We start from the raw sequence: 18,157 nt of genomic DNA on the forward strand, positions 1-18,157 counted from the left end.
AATAGCAGTTTATTTTTCACATTGACAAGAGATGAAGTGACTGTCGGTGTTATTGCTTTCCAGCAAAACACGCAGTCACTCATCATATCCAAATTTTGGCCACATTACTTCATCAGGAAAGCATAACACAGGTAGGTCCAAGAGTAAAGCAAAACCCAGGAAAATGGCACAGACAAGCCTTCCCTGCTCCCTTCCTTACTCACTCTTTCATTCAACAAATCTTTATCGAGTATCTACTATGTGAAGACCTGGTCTCCACTTTTACTTTCTGTATTTTTCTAAGAAGCTGGTAACATCAGTTTCAGTAATCTTAGAAAATATTGTGATATGAGTTTAGTGGTTGTTTATAATATATATCATTGAACCAATTTTATTAAAAAACATTTTTTTGCACTATTGTACACACAATAATCAGAGGTAATTAAGATGGTGTACAGTCCAGCAAATATACAGGTTTCATTTTCTATTTGGGTTGCCTTTTGCATGTGAAAATGGGCAGCACTGTGGAAGGTGCATCCTTTGAGCTGCTCTGCCACCAATGGTGATGAATCTCAAGGAACCATCCATACTTTCACTGGCAACCACCATTACAAGATGGCCCAGGAAGGTGAGGGGAAAGTTCACGGCTAATACACAGACTGCCACTAACGAGTAGTTCTTTTAGCCCCTCAAAACCTCTGTGGAGTTCATGTTAAGGATCAAGGCTGGACTCTTTTTCTCGTTAGCACAGTGATTAAACAACACTGCTCACTCGCCAAACTCACATCCCGGGGATTGATTTATCTCCATTTAGCACAGTACTGATAGAGAGCAAGCCCATTAGCCATCTTCAAGCTCCTCATTACTGCACAGTTATCACCATCACTGGTATGGCAGGTAATGAAATGCAGAAGTAAAAGTGGGCATCTTACTCCCTTATGAGTCAAAGCTGAATTTATAAAATCACTGGGAAATACCTCAATCAACAGGAATATTTCACTTAGTATTGTACCAACTCCATGCTCAGTTACTGAAAACACAAAGTAAGCTTGAATTAATATTTAATCTCTTGAATCAAAATTTAAAAAGAAATGTTCTGTTTTCAATAATAAGATTGGTAAGTAAATGCTGCAGAATAGGAATAACATACCATACGACAGATCCATCATCAATTACGTAGGATCATTTGCCTTCTAATGAGTTAGCTTGAAACCCCCTATACTGCACATTTAAACACTATCCGCTTCATGACTTTGGCGATGCAGGAGAAGCAAAAGAATTTCAGAACATCTCTGGTGGTTTAAAAGAGAATCATTTACTTCTCCAATTAATTATCTTTAAAACATTAACTCCCAAGATCACTTTTCTTTCCTTGGAAAACACACAGAACATCAGGTGAAAGACCTCATGTAAACACAAGCATTCTTCCTCTCAAACCAGGCGTTTAGTCTTCTCAATAAAACCATACTTACTATCCAAAATTGCCATTTCTATTTCCATCCTCCTCTCTGAAAATTCCCCAAGTTTTCTGAGTACAATCCTTTATTTGCTACTTTATTAACTTTCCTTAAGACTTTGGGTTTCTGAACTATTTCAAAAATAATTCAGCAGAGACCCCACAGAAATGAAGCTACCACATCTGGCTCACTGGAGAAACAAACAGTAAGGTCTACCCCACCATATTAGTAAATTAGGAAGAGTGGTACCAATTAGTTGTTCATTAAGCCCCTCAAAACCTCTGTGGAGTTCATGGATCAAAGCTGGACCCTCTTTTTTCATTAGCACAGTGATGAACAACTCTGCTCACCTGCCACACTACAGTATCTTGACAGACACTATCTACCCCGTGAGGTCAACATGGCAAGTGCCTCTGTCCATTTTACACCTGAGAATATGAGGCACTGCACATGTGACTTCCTTAAAGTGAAAGGGTCAAGCAGCTGACAAAGGTCCAGGACATCCCCTCTTTCCCAAGACAGTGGTTCTCAACCTTGTTTGCACATTAGAATCCCTTGGGGAGCTTTGAAAAAACACCAATGTCAGAGAGCCAAACCAGACCAAATTGCCAACCCAGACCAACTAAATGCCTAGATGTGGTATCAGGGCATCAGCACGTTTTAAAAGCTCTCCAGGTGATTCAAAGGCACAGAGCTGAGAACCGCTGCCCTATAATCTAGATGTTTAAAAGACCATCATTAGCAAATACCAGTTTTCTTTCTCTCACTTCCTTTTCTTCAGTGGCTTTGTTAACCAATAGGAGAGTGGAGGGGACCAGAATGACAGAGTGGCAGAGTGGTGGCAAATGACAATCATAATAGTGAACAACAGATGCAGCCCAACCAAGTATGTTCTCGGGTAGAGCAAAAAAAAAGGCCCAATAAGAAACATAACTCAATAAAAATCAAAAGGAAAACACATCTTGAAAGCTAAAAAGCCATGTTCAACACATATGTATTTACACACACTGCTGTATACACCATGTTTTTTCTGGGTTATTTTCCCCTCTAAAAAAGAGCAAATTTTCAAACAAATAACTATACATAGGCATGTGTGTCCCAAATGTCAGGAACGAAATGCTAAGGAAATTCTTTCCAACATCTGCGAATAATTTTGTACAATACATCATTGCTCCTATGCATTCACCTTAAAGAAGAAAGATCAGAGTAGAAAAACTACACATCCAAAAGCAGTAATAGTTTTTCTCTCCTATTAAGCAGGATCTGAAACCCACTAATTATTTCCAGAGGGAACGTCTCTCGTAACACTTTATTCCTGAGCACAATTTGGTTCTTAGGCAACCAGGACTTCACGTACTGGCAGTAACACTAGGGGAAAGTCTGCGTTGAAAAGAACCCTCCTCCAGTGAGGAATTCTAAGCACAAGAAACAATTAGGTATTTAGTAGGGATTTCATATTCCAGTCTTGCTGTTCCCCACCACCATCCAAAGAAATCACAAGAACACTCCATATTCCCCAAAGACTGCAAATATGAGCTCTTAAAATTTCTAGGATCTTAAAAGACACACACATGCACACACGCGTGAATGCACAGAACAAATTAGGTTTGTGAAAAACACTACCAGTTATACAATACCTTCAGAATGAAAATACCAGGGAAGAGATTTTATTCAACTCAATCTACAGGGCATTAGTCAAAGGCAACTGACAGTTTTATAAGTGCTCAACGTGAAGCTCTTTGTTAGTGAAACCTCATACTAGAAAACTACAGCGGCTTACTTTCCCCTCCCCTTCTCCCCAAATCCATCTCTTTTAGCCCTGCCAAATAACTGGCTCCGAATGTGTGTGTTCTGTTTCTCTCTTTGTTTTTCCCGAAAGGGAAAAATTAATGGTCAAGTGGGTTTAATTTTTAAATTGGTCCAAGAGCTTTAAACACACTGTACTGAGAAAAAATGCAAATGGAATGCTCTTGAAAATGGTTGCACATTAAACAGCCATCTTATGACCCAGGCCTTTACTAAGACGAGTTCTTAAATTCTATGGAGGTCAGAAGTTTAGTTTATTCAGCAAGAATAACTCTATTAACAGCTCCAGCTCCTTCTTGTCACCACAGTAAACATTCACACATTCCAAATTCTAGAAAATGTGAGACAGTTAAAAGAAGGTTGGAGCTGCTGAAGGCTCCATTACAGTGCCTGAAAAGCTTCTAAAGCTATCAGTCCGTGTATGAATGTACGGAAGGCATCCACCAGGATGGAGGGATCATAACATAGAAAGGCAGGTATATCAAACTCAGGAGACTGATTTTTCATAGAACAAGGTGGAACTGGAAAGGCTTTATATATATTACTACCAAATAATAATAATGAATAATAATACTGTAAAGCTCTTTAAACATATGCCCAGAGGATCAGAATTCCATATCAACACATGTACTGCTATAGTTTTTAACAGATTTTTTCCTAAATAATCCCACCTGTTATTAGAGGCTAACGTTCAAGTCAAAACCCAGCAGACTTCTAAGCAAAGTGAAAAATAACCCAAGCCTTACAGCTGTTCGAGAAAGTTGTGGCTAATTTGTGGCTAATACAACATCTACCACTCAGTGAGGTCACACTGCAGGAACTCAGTCCTACCTCACATTGGAATAAATAAAATCATGACAAGCAATAAAGTGATGGGCGCTAAGTCATAGCTAAGAAATGGAAGACAGTGCTTCACCCTAATGAGTAAATTATCTAAGTACAAGAAAATCTTACTTTAAAGTTTATGGAAATTAACTCTTAGTCTCTCCAAATCTTTTTCTGTTCCTGAAATTCAGCACCTAAACTAATTAACTGTGACCTTATTTATGTCTTGATTCCTTTTCTACACTTCTCATAGCAGGATACCATTCTGAAGCCCTTATCCACCGCTTCTGCTCTAATGAAAATCTAAGGGAAGGCAAACTGTGCCCAACCCAGAGAGGCAATGAGAGAGAAGCTTGCTCCCCACATGGGACCCCTTGCCCTGGAGGTGTCAGACCAGCAAGCAAGATTGGTAAATTTTAATTTCAGTTCCTCTAACATCAGTTCTTCCTAATGTGGTGGCATAGTACATACTGTTTTAAATGGCTTCCCAGCTAAAAACAGCAAGAGGGAGGAGCCCCCAAACCCCCAAAATTTCTAAAGCCAAAATTAAATTTTAACTATCACTTTGATTTGAGCAAACAAGAGAACTCCCCATATCTACTGCTTGCATTCCCTTTCTGATTTTCCTTCTTATAAAATTTAACCTTTATTTTTCCTTACTAATGCTGTCTACAAAACTTTTTATCTAATTATGAAATATATCCTACAAGAGTATATTTAATGTAATATGCAGAACTCAAAAGATTTTTCTAAGAATTGTTTTTCTATATTAAAACTACTTGAGCTGTTCTGTCTTCTGACAATTATACTCACACCTGTCACCTGTTTTTCATTCTTCATTTTTATTCTCCTTTCATTCCCCAGTTTGTCACTATCCTTAACTACTTTCTCTCAACTACTTCTTTCCCCAATATATTCCCCTTTCCCATCATCCACTCAGCCTATTTTGCATATATATTTTACTTTCTCCCCTTTGCGTTTCATCCCTCACGTTTTTCCCCTTTGATACAGAGGAACCTAAACAATGATTTTCAGTCTCAGACCCTTCTAGTTCCCTCAACTTTGCCCTTACTCCTCTCCCAAAAGACCACGACATTGACAACTGTCATCTCCTTTATGCTTGCCCAACCTAGCTTAGAGGAAAAAAAAGTTTCGCCTATGTTCTTCATTTTCCTTTGTTCCCCTGGTGTACCCTGGGGCATACTTCTTCGTCTCTTCTACTCTATTCATTCCCCAATGGAGCAATGTGGCTCTCTCCTTGGTATTTAGTTTTTAATTATCTGTTGGCCTCTGTCAATGACACTGGCTATCTGAAACATGCTGTACTTGATGATTATGTGCTATGAGATGTGGCCAACCATGGTCTGGATCTACTATCAGTATGGCACATGCGTGATTTGTATTTCCAATAGCAATGATAGATTAATCCTGATCCATTTCTTACGTACCTTGTTTCTCTTGTGACTGATAGGTTGCACTTGCCAGATGGCCTGCTGAGTTAAGGGGCAGGAAAGGTGCTATGTCTCTGGCTGTAGAAGAGAACTGACTGCCTCAATTGGGGCTTAAGCCTTTGACCTTGACTTCATTAGCTCTGAACACCAACCAGCCACAGTGACATCATGGCAATGGCCCTCGCTAAATGCAAGAACCCTGGCTCAATTCAGAAGGTAAATATAAGCCTCGACAACACAAAAACAACCACATCAAGACAGACAGATCTGCTGGCACGCTAAGGAGAAAATAAACTTGAGACCTATCTCCCTTTCTAATTCCCATGATTTCTCTTAGGGAAAAGGCAACCCCTCACCCTGCTTCTCACAGTCCTTCCATGCTAGCACTTAAAGCAGAGAACCACTTTCAGGGACACTTGATGTGTCCTGAACGTAAAAGCAGCCATGAACAAAAAGACAAACAGTCCTTATTTCAACAAAAATCCAGAGAGCATAGAAACCACTTTTCTTTCCTCTTTGAAAACAACAAAGCAAATTCCCCTTATAGGTGGACACAAACACATCATGGGGAAGAGGGCGTGGGGAAATATATAAAAATAAATTGTATTTACCTTCTTCTGTTTCATGCCACACGATCCCTTCCAAATTCACACTGGTCCCAGGTTCACAGGGCCCAAGACACTCGGGCTCTGTCACTACTCCAACTTCACATGTATTGACACCCACGGAGCGAGTCCGAACCAGAAGCTGCTCAGCCGGTGCTGCAATATTGGATGAAGATGGGGAAAAGTAGGAGGGTAGAATCTGAGGCGTGAGACTGCTGGAAATCGGCGGTGGTGGTGCTGGCACTGTAAACAGGGGGTCAACCTGAAAGACAGACAGGCTTACTGCAGTGGTGCTGCATTCTGTGAGGTTTTTCAATGCAATCTGTTTACATCACTTCTAGAATATATCACCATTCCAAATTCCATTTGCAATTATAATACGCTTTGAGTGTTTTAATGGTGCCAAAATATAAAGCAGAATAGAAATGAGCATTTTATTTTTTCATGCCAAACAAGGTAAACACTGGAGCTGTAGCTTCCTGAGTTACAGGCAGGCCTTCGGTGTCCTTCTAAAAGCGCCCAGAGACAACCTTTAGCCTCAGTAGAAGTGAATGAAATATGCTTTGCAAAATTAAGACTATTTCCCACTTGTAATGAAATCTTATTTTCAAAATTACAATATTTTCCCAAGGAGAAACAACAATAAACACTATATATGCATCATTGGATATTTAAGCACAGGAGATAGACTAAAATTGTTTTCAAAGTACTTTATAAACCATAATGAATTAAATCACTACTAAAATATATTAACTTATTCTGCTGAATATATAAAATACATAAACTTGATTACACACACCAAAACACATAAACTGGATATTATTAGCATGTATTAAACATCAACTCCTAAGTAAGTGGTCTATGGCAAAGTTTAGCAGAATTCATATAAATGGGGAAATAAATGTGTGTGCCCAATATCAAAGACCTTGAGTTTCTCCAATGCACAAGTCCTTTAGTGGTTCAACTTGTAAAGATCCCTGATGAGTTTGACCAAGAGTCAGCAGCCCTCTCTCTAAATCCAGGAGACAGAAATGACAGCCAATACAAGATCTTGTGGTGCAGTTATCTTCTTTGCATCCTCATCCTGAGGAAAGCAGCAAAGGAGTTCTTTACCACAAAAAGTTCAGGAGTGTGGCCATAATGAAACCAAAGGCTATGCATGTCCTAAAGAGGTAGATCACCAACCAACTCATTCATTCGTTCGGCCCATTTTAACAACTGTTGTGACTACTACAGAATAGCTTTAGCCTTGCTGACAGGTTATCAAGTGGGAAAGAGCCAAAAGCAAAGCACGTCCACACCAGGACTCCAGATCAGCTACGATCTCATGCTGTACAGAGACACCGCCTACACGTAAGGGACGACACCGTGTATGTTTTATCAGTCGGGCTAACACATCGTATGTGTAAAAACGACACATAGAAGGTTGTTCTGGTAAAATGCCATCTTAGTCTGTTCACATCTTCCCAGTTAACCTTTATAAGAAATCAACACTTGGCTACAGACGTAATATTACAGTCTCTGTTGTTTCAAAAAAAACACAAAAAGAGTATATTTCAAGATAAGTCACATGAGAAAGTGTGCTCCTAGTTAAACAGCTGAAGCAGTCATCTGCGTGGGCTCCTTGTTCATATGACTGTAGGAACTATTTCTACAGTTTGCATTTCACTAAAATGATAAACTGACGTTCACTTGCTTGAGTGATCCAAGATGCAATGGAACAGCCTGCATCCAACTGCATGTTAAAGAAACTTAATTTCCTGCTCTCAAAGCTGCCATAAAACTTCTTTTGCTCCATGCTTTTTATTGTTCTGCATTCTTGATCACAGAGCCCAAGAAATAAAAGCATTTAACAGCCCCAAACCCCAGATCTGGTGATTTATGCTTTCGTGTAAATGCAGCTTAATGTGGATCAAAGTTCGCACTGATAGTTCCTATTTTAAAACTGAGCTGACAAATGAAGAAAGCGGGTCTGAGGGAGGAAATTTAAAGGGGGAAAAAATCCAATGCTACCTTGTAGCCTTTATTACGACTAAAAGATTGTGTGAGGTTAGAATCATTTTCCAGAATTAAAAAAAAAGAGACCAAAGAATACTATAAACCAGCTACTGCACTTTTTTTGCCAACCTCTTAATTTGTATAGTTAGTTGTAAAATGACCGTAATTTGACACTACACATTCAAACTGAAAAGACAAAATGGAACAACATTCTCAAGATATTTTTTGTTTCTCTTGATCGACAGCCTACATTAACTCCAATAGAAAAAATGTAGCTTCAATTGGAAAAACAAGAAAATGAAATAAAAAGAGGTGAGGAGCCTTAGTGAGCATCAATTCTCTGATTTTGGATGTCCGGACACAATGAGACAATGCGTCCAACAGAAGTTATAGGCATAGGGCATGTTGACACTAGGATTTTGGCCCCAACTCTGACACTAATTAGCTTGTGCCTTTGGAGAGTCATTTAATCTCACCGAGGCCCATTTTCCTCAACTAGAAAATGTATTCTTTGGTCTTCTAATATTGACGACAAATCCTATCACAACAGAATTTCTAGACTAAATCCCTATTTCAACATAACTCTGCTTATGAATACATTTGCATACAGCTACAGACTCTCATAGTATTTGTGATAGTTATGTAATTCCAAAGATCAAATTCCTAAAGAATCTAGATGACTTGAGGATCTACTAGCAAGTTAACTGTGTTTATTTCCATTAACACAATCCAAATGCAATGGAAAAAGTTTAGTTGATGACATCCATAGAAGGGACCTTGCAGCCCTGTCCCCACATGTTATAAAATGAGAAAACTAAGGTTGAGTTTAACTATAAATACAAACTTAATCATAAACAGCCCCAATGTGATGACGGTCTAAAACCCTTGAACTTGATAGGTAAACTTGATAGGTAATATAAAGGTTCAACTCTTTGACTTACAAGTGAATTTCTTAGTTTTTCCCCTGCACTGGCTTCCTTAGGATAGCTTGAAACTGTCATTCCCTTAGGTACCAGATCATCACTATCAGTGAGCGGAGAAAAGGAAATCTTCTCCCTTGGGATTTCAAGATTTGGAGTAGAGAACAAAGACCCCTACTGGGGTCCCTCCTCCCCAGACGTCACCAACCAGAGAGGGGTGTGGGGATTTACAGCCACTCCCAGAGGTGTTTTATTTGGCAGGTATGCTACTTTTAAAAACAGTCCAATTTTTCGCCAACACACAAAATTAGGGAAAAGCCCGAATTCCACTATCTCTTAAAATAATAATTGAATAATATGCAATACTGGGCCCATAATCCTCATGGCATCAACTGACAGGGCTGAGTTTCCCTTCAACCTTGCAGTAACCTGCCCAGATGCAGGGTAGCCTCTGGAAAAGCCCTTCCAGCTGTTCCCTCAGACAATCACAGAATGCTTTAGCTACAGGCCATCTAGCCCAACCTACTCATTCTAGAGAAAAATGTGACCCATATTTGTGCAAGAGCAATAAGCTATCTCTAGTGGCAGCCCAGGTGAGCATAAACGAGCAGCATCCTACAAGCAGAAAATTTACAGTAGGAGTTCAGCAGACACCAGGAGACAAAAGAGATGTGGAACGAAAATAATTCAGTGTGACCAATTCTTTCTGCCAGCTAATGCCCCCAGTGGGAGATGTTCCCCCCCAAAAGGTTTCAGTTCCCTTGTGTATCTCATGGTGTCTAACACAAAGCCACATGTACCATATGTAAAGCAGGATTTTAAAGGATTTTCAATAGTTATTTTTGCCTTATACAAAAGATCAACTCCACTGCACCCTGATTTCTCAGGTCACTGATCCATACAATGAACCATAATTTCTTCAACCAATGAGGCTTGTTAAGACGGGGTAGCAATAGTCCCCAAAAGGACTCCTTCCAGTGAGGAGGCAGCATACACTTGGACTCGGTAGTGGTGGACCTCGGGGCTGTGTTAGTAGACAGGCTTGGGTTCAAAACCTGACCCTATCAGTACTGGCTGTGTGGGACCCTAAGCAAGTTACCTGGCCTTCCTAAGGCTCAAGGTCTGGATCTAGGAAATGGGAGGAAGAATAACAATTACCTGCATAGGGTGGCAGTGAAGACTCAATGAGATAATTCAAGCAAAGTGAATGCTCAATATAATGCTTACTTAGCTCAGTAAACACTGACTTTGAAAAAGAAAAAAAAAGTCCCTGCCCTGATATTACAGTTCCCTAACCCTGCACGCAACCTTACAAAGCTCCTTTTTATATCCTACTATATTTAACATAAATCTATAATCCCCTCCAAATGCATGGTTAAGTGCAGTTAAAGTGTGTTAAAAGTATAAGAAAAAGGGCTTAACCCTGAGAAGCTCAGCCTGGGGAAATACTGCTCCTTTCATACACGGGCATCTGGCGGCAGTCGACCAGCTTAATCCACCGCCACTTTATTGGAGGTCCTGAGGAGTCCTACACTTCTACAAAATCTCCTTCCACTAATCTCTAGTTGCACCTCTTTTTCATGCACTGCTCCCCCCAAAGTCTCCTTTTACTCTCCTAAACCTGATCACATATCCACCCAATACATAATTACTACACACCTGCTGTATGCCAGGCACGGTGCAGCCTGCTAGCAAAACAGGAGTGGGCAAGACTGGCATTAATCAAATAATCATACAAATACGGCAAAATTACAACTGTAACTGCAGAACCACATCCACAGGGCTGTCCGTGGTGGCCTGAGTGCCAAAACCAGCATGGAGTGGGAGATGCTGTGGTGCAGGGATCAGTCTCTGGAGCTGGAACCCAGCTGTACCTTTAGAGTGAACATAACATTAGGCAAGTCACTTGATCTCTCTGGGACTCAGTGGCTTCATCTGTAAAATGGAAATAACACCTGGCTAATGTGACCACTACATGAGCTCATACAAACAACCTCAGTTCAGGGCCCAGGACAGAGAAGCACTCAATAAATAAAAGCTATTGCCATTTTCAATATTATGATCATTATTACAAATAGACTTGAGACCTGAACTAAAAGAAAATCAATCAGCAGTTTGGCCCTGTAAGGCCAAATGCTAGAATATGCTACATTCAAAGGCAATTCAAGAAAGGCAGTTATGTTTCTAAAAGGAAGTAACCTAAAATAATAATAATCAGGTATTCCATTTAAAAATTGATGGGGAATTATTAGCCTAATAATACTAACAACTGGAATAAAAGATCAGAATAGAAAACTGGCCAGTTTTAGCAATGGTTCCTTTGTCAAAGCTCTTTTCTGTCATCTTGATGGGACAATGATGTAACCTATTACAGCCCAAAAGAGGAAAGCAGGAAAGCAGCATCTCCAGCGGAAAAAAAAAGCCCCATAAGTCTAACAGCTGGTGGTGGCAGCCTGTCAAACTGAGGAAAGTTAATGTCAAGAACAGACGCGCGGCAGTCTCTCACTGTTATTTTTGCATGATTATTCCCAGGTGTTGGTGCACGCTGAGCAGTAGCCTGGCTATTTATCACTCGAGAGAGCCTAAGAGCATGGGAGTGGGGGAGCAGGGAGGGTAGAGGGAGGGGGGGAAGAAAAGGTTATTTACACAGATAGCGGCACTTAGTGTGTGTAACCAGAGGGCTGGAAAAAAAAGTCTGCAGAGAGATCCTGGCAATATTTTCTCTGTTCACCTTATTTCAAGGGCTTCCTGAGTGCTGATCAGCAAGGAAGGCTCCAAGCTGGAGTGTCGATGGCGGCAGCTTTGCATCACTGGAGCACTGACTGTGTCAGCCAGTGATGGTTTCCATTACCCGGAAACTGACAGCACAGGAGGAAAGGTCACCAGGGCAGGGCTAGGGGTGCTCCAGCGGGCACTCCTGCTCCCCTCAGACCCAACAAGGAGATAGTCAGGTGGCTCTGCTGCAGGGATGCTAGTGCTCCCAGGCAAAGGGAGAAGGGGGAGCTCAGGGCTGGGAGACCGGCAAGCCTCAATGAAAGATTCCCTCCCACACCCCGGAGCAGGTCTGAACCCTGACTGGGGAACTTGCCCCAAGTTTCTTCCATCTGTTGCCACAAATCTCCACGCTCATCTTGCTATTAACCCCTCAATCCTGGGATTCTCAAATAACCACCAACCAGAGTGGGAATAGCATTTTATTTTGCTCAGTCAATATTTTTACATTCTATGAGCGTGCTGGGGCACAATTACTTAATGCTCACGTTTTCTCCATATCCTGGTACTTGTCTGTTTTATGAGATTGCCCACAGTCACCTCTTTAATTTAAAAAGCATTAGACAGAGACTGCACTTCGTGTAGGGGAAATCACAGCTCTTTAAAGGTGACCACGGCTGGCCGCAGTCTCGCACTTTGCATTTTAACCACCTTTTCTGCCTGACATCACTGCTTCATTAGCAAAGCAAGGAAAACTTAAAATTCTGTTTCCTTAAGCATTGATCTTTTCTCCAAAATGAATCATCAAGGTTTAATTTCCATCCCTGACTGATAAACTTGGAACAACTGTATATTGGTCATTCCTGTCTTTCCTAAATGTAGTAGACTTTTTCTTTTAGAACAATGATCAAAGCAATGTGTGCTTTATAGCTTGTTGTGAAAACAACATGGGCAGGTTCTTACTAAGGCAGGCCCCACACATTTTCCATCTCCTTTAACTCTCACAACACTCCCAATTTTTATAGAGGCAGAAACTGAAGATCTCAGAGGATGGGCCACTGCTCCAAGGAGCTGACATTCAAGGTCAAACCTCTCTGATTTCAAAGTCTATGGGCTTTCGTATAAAAAAAATAACATTGGCAGCTACGGTTTAACACATATAACACAAGACAGATTATACCGTGCATTCTCTCATTCAATCTTCACAAGATTGTGAAAATAGGTAATTTGGTTAAACTAAGTAACTTTACAAGGTCATTCGGGGTTGGCGGCGGAGCCAGAATATGAACCCACATTGATCTAACAGCAAAAGCAAACTCTTCTAAATGTAAAATAGAATACAAGATGGAAAGAAACCTTCCTCCAAAGTAATTTCTGACCTTTTCTGAATGTTAGAAGCCACACACCTGAATCACCTTTCACTGCACATAGTTCAAAATGGTGCCTCTCGGAGTGTCCAAGCAAATACTGCAATTCCTTCAGAAACCTCCAAAACCTCACTGAAACCAAAGCTCAGGTTTTGTTTTGTTGTTATTGTTTTATATCATCCAATTCCAAAAGCTACAACTGTGTACGATGACTGGGAACTATACCATTATTTTCATTTGCTCATTCCCAAGTGTGAAGACCAGAGGCTGCCCTAATAAGAAGCCAAAGGTTTAGCTGCTCAACTGCTTTTCAAGGCCTAGCAGCTGACCTGGTAGGACTCAGCCTGGGGATGGACCAGGACTCTGGCCCCAGGGCCAGTGGGGCCAAGACGGATGCTTCCATTTCCAGCCCCACTGAAATCGCAGAATGCCAAGCCAACGTCTCTACGGCGCTGGTGAGGGTGGGGGAGGGTTGGGGAGGCAGGGAGGTTATAACTGACAGTGTATCACTCCAGAAGTGACCCTATATGCAGGTCACAAAGCAGAGGCACATACTGGCCAGCGACATGTGTAAAATATACTTTAAACAGTGACTATTTTTAACTTCACTCTCTAGCTATAACAGTTTTTCAAAGCAAAAGAGAAGATATAAGAATCTAAAGATAGAGTGTAATTAAACTACTCAATTCAATGTCTTATTTAACTTCTTGTTTTGTTTTGAAGCCAACCAAATTCTCCCCTAGAAGGCCCTCAACTGTGTAGAGCTCCATAAGAAACGGACACTGGTGGAGGTGGAGGGGACATAGTGACTCTGGCCCTGAGCACACTTTCCACCAGACCACATCAGTTGTCACATACTTAGCCTCATTTGTGTTCTTTGAAAAAAAACCTGTCCTGTTGCTGAGCTACAGATTCCTCATCTGCTTTAAAAGTGCCACTGACATCTTCCACTGCTCAGAGAGCTGAGTGTGCTTTAAATAGTAGCAGCAAATGATCAGTATTTTCATAGCTTGTTCATAAGAGTTCTCTGATTCCTTCTCATCCTGCCTATTTCCAAAGACACTTAAAAAACAAAATAAGGCACAATGAAAGGAGACCTTCGTAAAAGTACTAAAAATGTCTGTCTTTAGATTAACCCTTTTCACGAGTCCCTTTATACTTTGTACAAAGCTGGATTCCTGGAAAGTTCCAAACAAATCCCATTTCTATCAATTAGATCTGGTACCCAATCGTTTTAAGAGTGAAATTTAAAGAACAGTGGTGAAACTCCAGGTTTTTAACTCTGGATTTTGCTAACATGGGTGCACTTATATTAGAACAAACCAATTTCAAAACCTCTGGATATCGAGAATCTTAGTAGATGCTGGCCATCTTAGTAGATACTGGCCTGTCTTCGCATGACCCTTTTTTCTCCTTGAAATTAGGTTGAGATTAGAGAAATGTTGGAGGCCTCTCACCCTCACCCTTCTGGACACAGATATGATTTTAAGCAGGGTGAAAAAAAGGAAAGAAAAGCCTGTTTGGGAAAAATCACCTTATTCCTAATCTTCTCAACTAACAGCACTTCTTTTCTTTACCTTATACAAGGGAATTTCCCTTGCAACCACTTAAAAGGAGTATTTTCAACTAAAATTTCAGACATTTGAATTATAAAGGCAATACATGCTGGTCATAACAAATTAAGTAACAAGGAAGTGCCTGAGGCACACTGTATGGGAACTAAGATGGTCCCATGGAAAGAGTCAAAAACCTGCCTTTCCAAACCATGGCAGGATGGCCACAGATGGGGGCAATTTTGACTCCCTGCCCAGCAACACTGTCTTGGTACCATTCACTCTCCTCCCTGCATAATCTAAACGTTGCTCACATAAATTCATGTCTACGAGGCTCAGCATGAACCTGTTATCCCTCTTCCCTCCATACCTTCCAAATGCTGGTTCAAAATACTGATCAATCTCAATAAATTAATGAAAGCTTTGAAATTTTACTTTCATATCAAGTCAAACAACTCACTAGAGCTCTCCATAGTTTATCACAGAGATGGAAGGTACAGACAGATAAAATCATAAACTCCTACCGCCACCTACATACCTATTTTCAAAGACACCTTGGAGACACTCACACTCATTATTACAGCTCTACCAAAAGGCGCCGGTGGGTTTTCTCACCTGATTTTGTAACTGAGGAAACCCAAGTCTTAGGAGATAAGTTACCACTGGAGGTCAGGAGCAAAACAAGAGGCCATAGGCTATCCCAGTGAGGGCTGCTGTGCTCTCTACCAAGTTCTGTACCATAACTCAAATTTTTAAAAGTTTCTTCTCACAGAACCCCCCACAAAAAAGCTGCTCACAGGTCCAGAATCCCATTTTCCCTCCTGAGAACAGACTTTAAAAGCCAACAGGTCATTCTCCAGGGAGAACCTCTTTCCTAACAGTTTCTTATGCATCCTTCCAGAAATTTTATCCATATAAAAACATGTAGGGGGGGATCCTTCGCATTGTATAGCCTTCTGCGCTGCAGGAATTAACATGAACATGGACTATTTTCATAATTTAAAAAAAAACTAATTTTTAATAAAAATGCTAAGCAATTCCACCTTAGAACAAAAGTAAACAAATGCTAATACAGAAAGGAAAAGGCGCAGGATTAATAAAACCATTATTTCAACTCCGCGTGCAGAGGTCCTGCAATCAACAAGCCAAGAGTGGTATAAGCACCTAGTTTGTGTGACTGGGGGCCGTGTATTGACCCCATGCAGTCCCCTTTTATAAAGGCCGCTGCTTAAAGCTGCCTCACTGTCAGGGAAGTCGTTCCTTACACCAACAAATTTCTGCCAGTGCCCCCATGTGCCAAGCATTCCTCCCAGAGTCCTAGAGGGGCCCCGAGTCTACAGGAGACCAGCAGTGGCCGTGGAGCAGGTGCGGTCAGGGCTGAGGCGGCCGCTTAAGCCCCGGGCATTGTGGGAGCATCGGGGTGGGGCGGGGCGGGGCGGGGCGGGGCGTGTGTAAGACGGATCAGAAGGAAGAGAGGAAGGAGCCTGGGGACGGGAGGGGAGGAGCGTGCAGAGCTGAGCCGTTCTGATGGCACAGTCAGTCGAGGGGCTTCACGCTCAGGGGGTCGGGAAGAAGGAGGGCTGAAGCAGGAGAATCAGGCAGCTCAAGAAGACCCCAGGCAAAGAATTTGGGGGCTTATGGCGAAGTTAGAAGAGAACACTGGGGATGTTAAAGCAAGGGCATGGGAGGACCGGCTGGTTCACCGGGTAGACAGCACAGAGCACGCTGTGGGGAGAGCAGACAAGAGGAGGGTGGAACTGGAGGAAGGAAGGAGGACATTAGGAAGCTACTACTAAAGGAGTCCACGGAGGAGATGGCGGCCATGGCGGGGGTGGGCAGGGGAGGCCGCGCTCAGGAGGGCGGGGGAAGCGGGTAAACTCAAAGAGAAGTCCCGGGTTTCTGTCTCAGTTGGTGAGGACATTATTCCCTGTGATGGGGAGGGTGTGCGGAGGATCACCTCTGGGCCATGTCTATCGGGCAAATGGATAGAACTCTGTGGAACCAAGAGAATTATCTAGAGAGGAGTGTCTGGCATAGAGAAAATGGTGAAGCCAGCAGGGCAGACGCGATGGCTCAAGAAAATGTGAAGAGTATGAAGAGAAGGGGCAGAACCCTGCAAGCCCCAACACTAATAGGGCACAAAGAGAGGAGTGGCCACACTCCTTCCTGAAGCTGAGGTCACAGCAAACCGGGAGAGAGCTGAGCGACTGAAACCAAAGGGGAGAGGCTCTAAGATCAGAGTGGTCTGAGAGGTCTGGTGTCCAGCACCACAGAGAAGTCAAGAGGAGACAGTGCCCACGCTTGAGGAGCTGGCCTGGAGCCTCTCCCTACCCTCTGCCAACCAGAAAAGCAAGACTGCTAGCTTATTAAAGGCTAGTGATTCCTAGCATATCCCTTCATTTCACCCTAACAGTCGTTAGCAGCCCCACAGTGTGGCTACTACACTTCCCTGGAACCTTCTGTTTCAATCCAGGTGAAGAAATAATGACTCAACACCATGGCTGCAGCCACCTCTCTTCTGTTGATGACTCCATCCCCAAATACCAGCTCCCTCCATCTTTTTGTGTCACTGGCAGCCAAGAAGATAATGAGGCTTTCACTTCAGGGGCTGTCTCACAAAAGCAGTGGGCATCCTGAATATGCTTTTTCAAACTGCACCCACCTGATCCTGCCCCTCCTAGAGTGATGTCCTGAAGCGTCTAAGGCACCTCCCCTTGAGAATCACTGCTGGGCCCTGAACAGAGATAAACTCTCTTTCCTTTCTATCTTCCTACTCTTGTACCTTAAAAATATGTTCCCTTGTTCTCTATGTTCCTGCTCCCAGCCTACAAATCCCATTTCCCCCAATGTGAACAACTTCCCTCTCCAGTCTAGGAGCAACGAGCCTTTACAGAGGAAGAATATCAAGGGCAGTTTACCCTGCTTAGGACATCTTTGGTGCCTGGTCTAGTTCAAGGGTCAGCAAAGGAAGGGTGGTGGGCCAAATCTAGCCCACTGCCAACTTTTTGTACAGCTGGCAAGCTAAGAATGTTTTTTACAAATGAATTTTTACAATCAATTTAATGTCAGCAACAACTAACTATGAACCCATATTAAGTGAAATATCACTACCCCCATAAAAAGAGAATTCCATTCTTCTCATCAGTAGACCTGTATTACAAACAAATTGTACTCAATTACTATCATTAAATTTAAAATTTCATCAATTAAAAATAAATCTGTAGAAATTGTTTTCTCTCCCTCATCATGTAAGTACTTACGTAATATACATGATTTTGTATCTGGGCCCCACAAAGCTTAAAATATTTACTATTGGCCCCACTTAGGTTCATCCTTAGACTCTTAATGTATGTTAGCAAGGAGGAGAAGGGATTGGAGGGGGTGTTGGAAGACAGCAGGAGGGAAGGGGAAAAGGAAGCAGGGAGTGGAGAGAAGTTCAGAGAATAAGAAGAAATAAGCATATAGATCCATTTCTGAATGAGGG

At 41.9% G+C, this 18,157-nt stretch overlaps 1 protein-coding gene across 5 annotated transcripts in view; it reads right to left on the reverse strand.

Moving 5' to 3' along the window:
- The window catches only part of ZNF608 (zinc finger protein 608), a 101,771-nt gene that overhangs the window by 49,295 nt on the left and 34,319 nt on the right, over nucleotides 1-18,157 (reverse strand). For all 5 annotated transcript variants that reach the window (XM_058539617.1, XM_058539584.1, XM_058539592.1 and 2 more), the window contains one exon: nucleotides 6,130-6,385. In XM_058539617.1, the coding sequence (XP_058395600.1) occupies nucleotides 6,130-6,385 (256 nt within the window). The remainder of the gene's footprint in view (nucleotides 1-6,129; nucleotides 6,386-18,157) is intronic.

The sequence above is a fragment of the Diceros bicornis genome, chromosome 1 (assembly GCF_020826845.1).
Source record: "Diceros bicornis minor isolate mBicDic1 chromosome 1, mDicBic1.mat.cur, whole genome shotgun sequence".
Taxonomy (NCBI): Eukaryota; Metazoa; Chordata; class Mammalia; order Perissodactyla; family Rhinocerotidae; genus Diceros; species Diceros bicornis.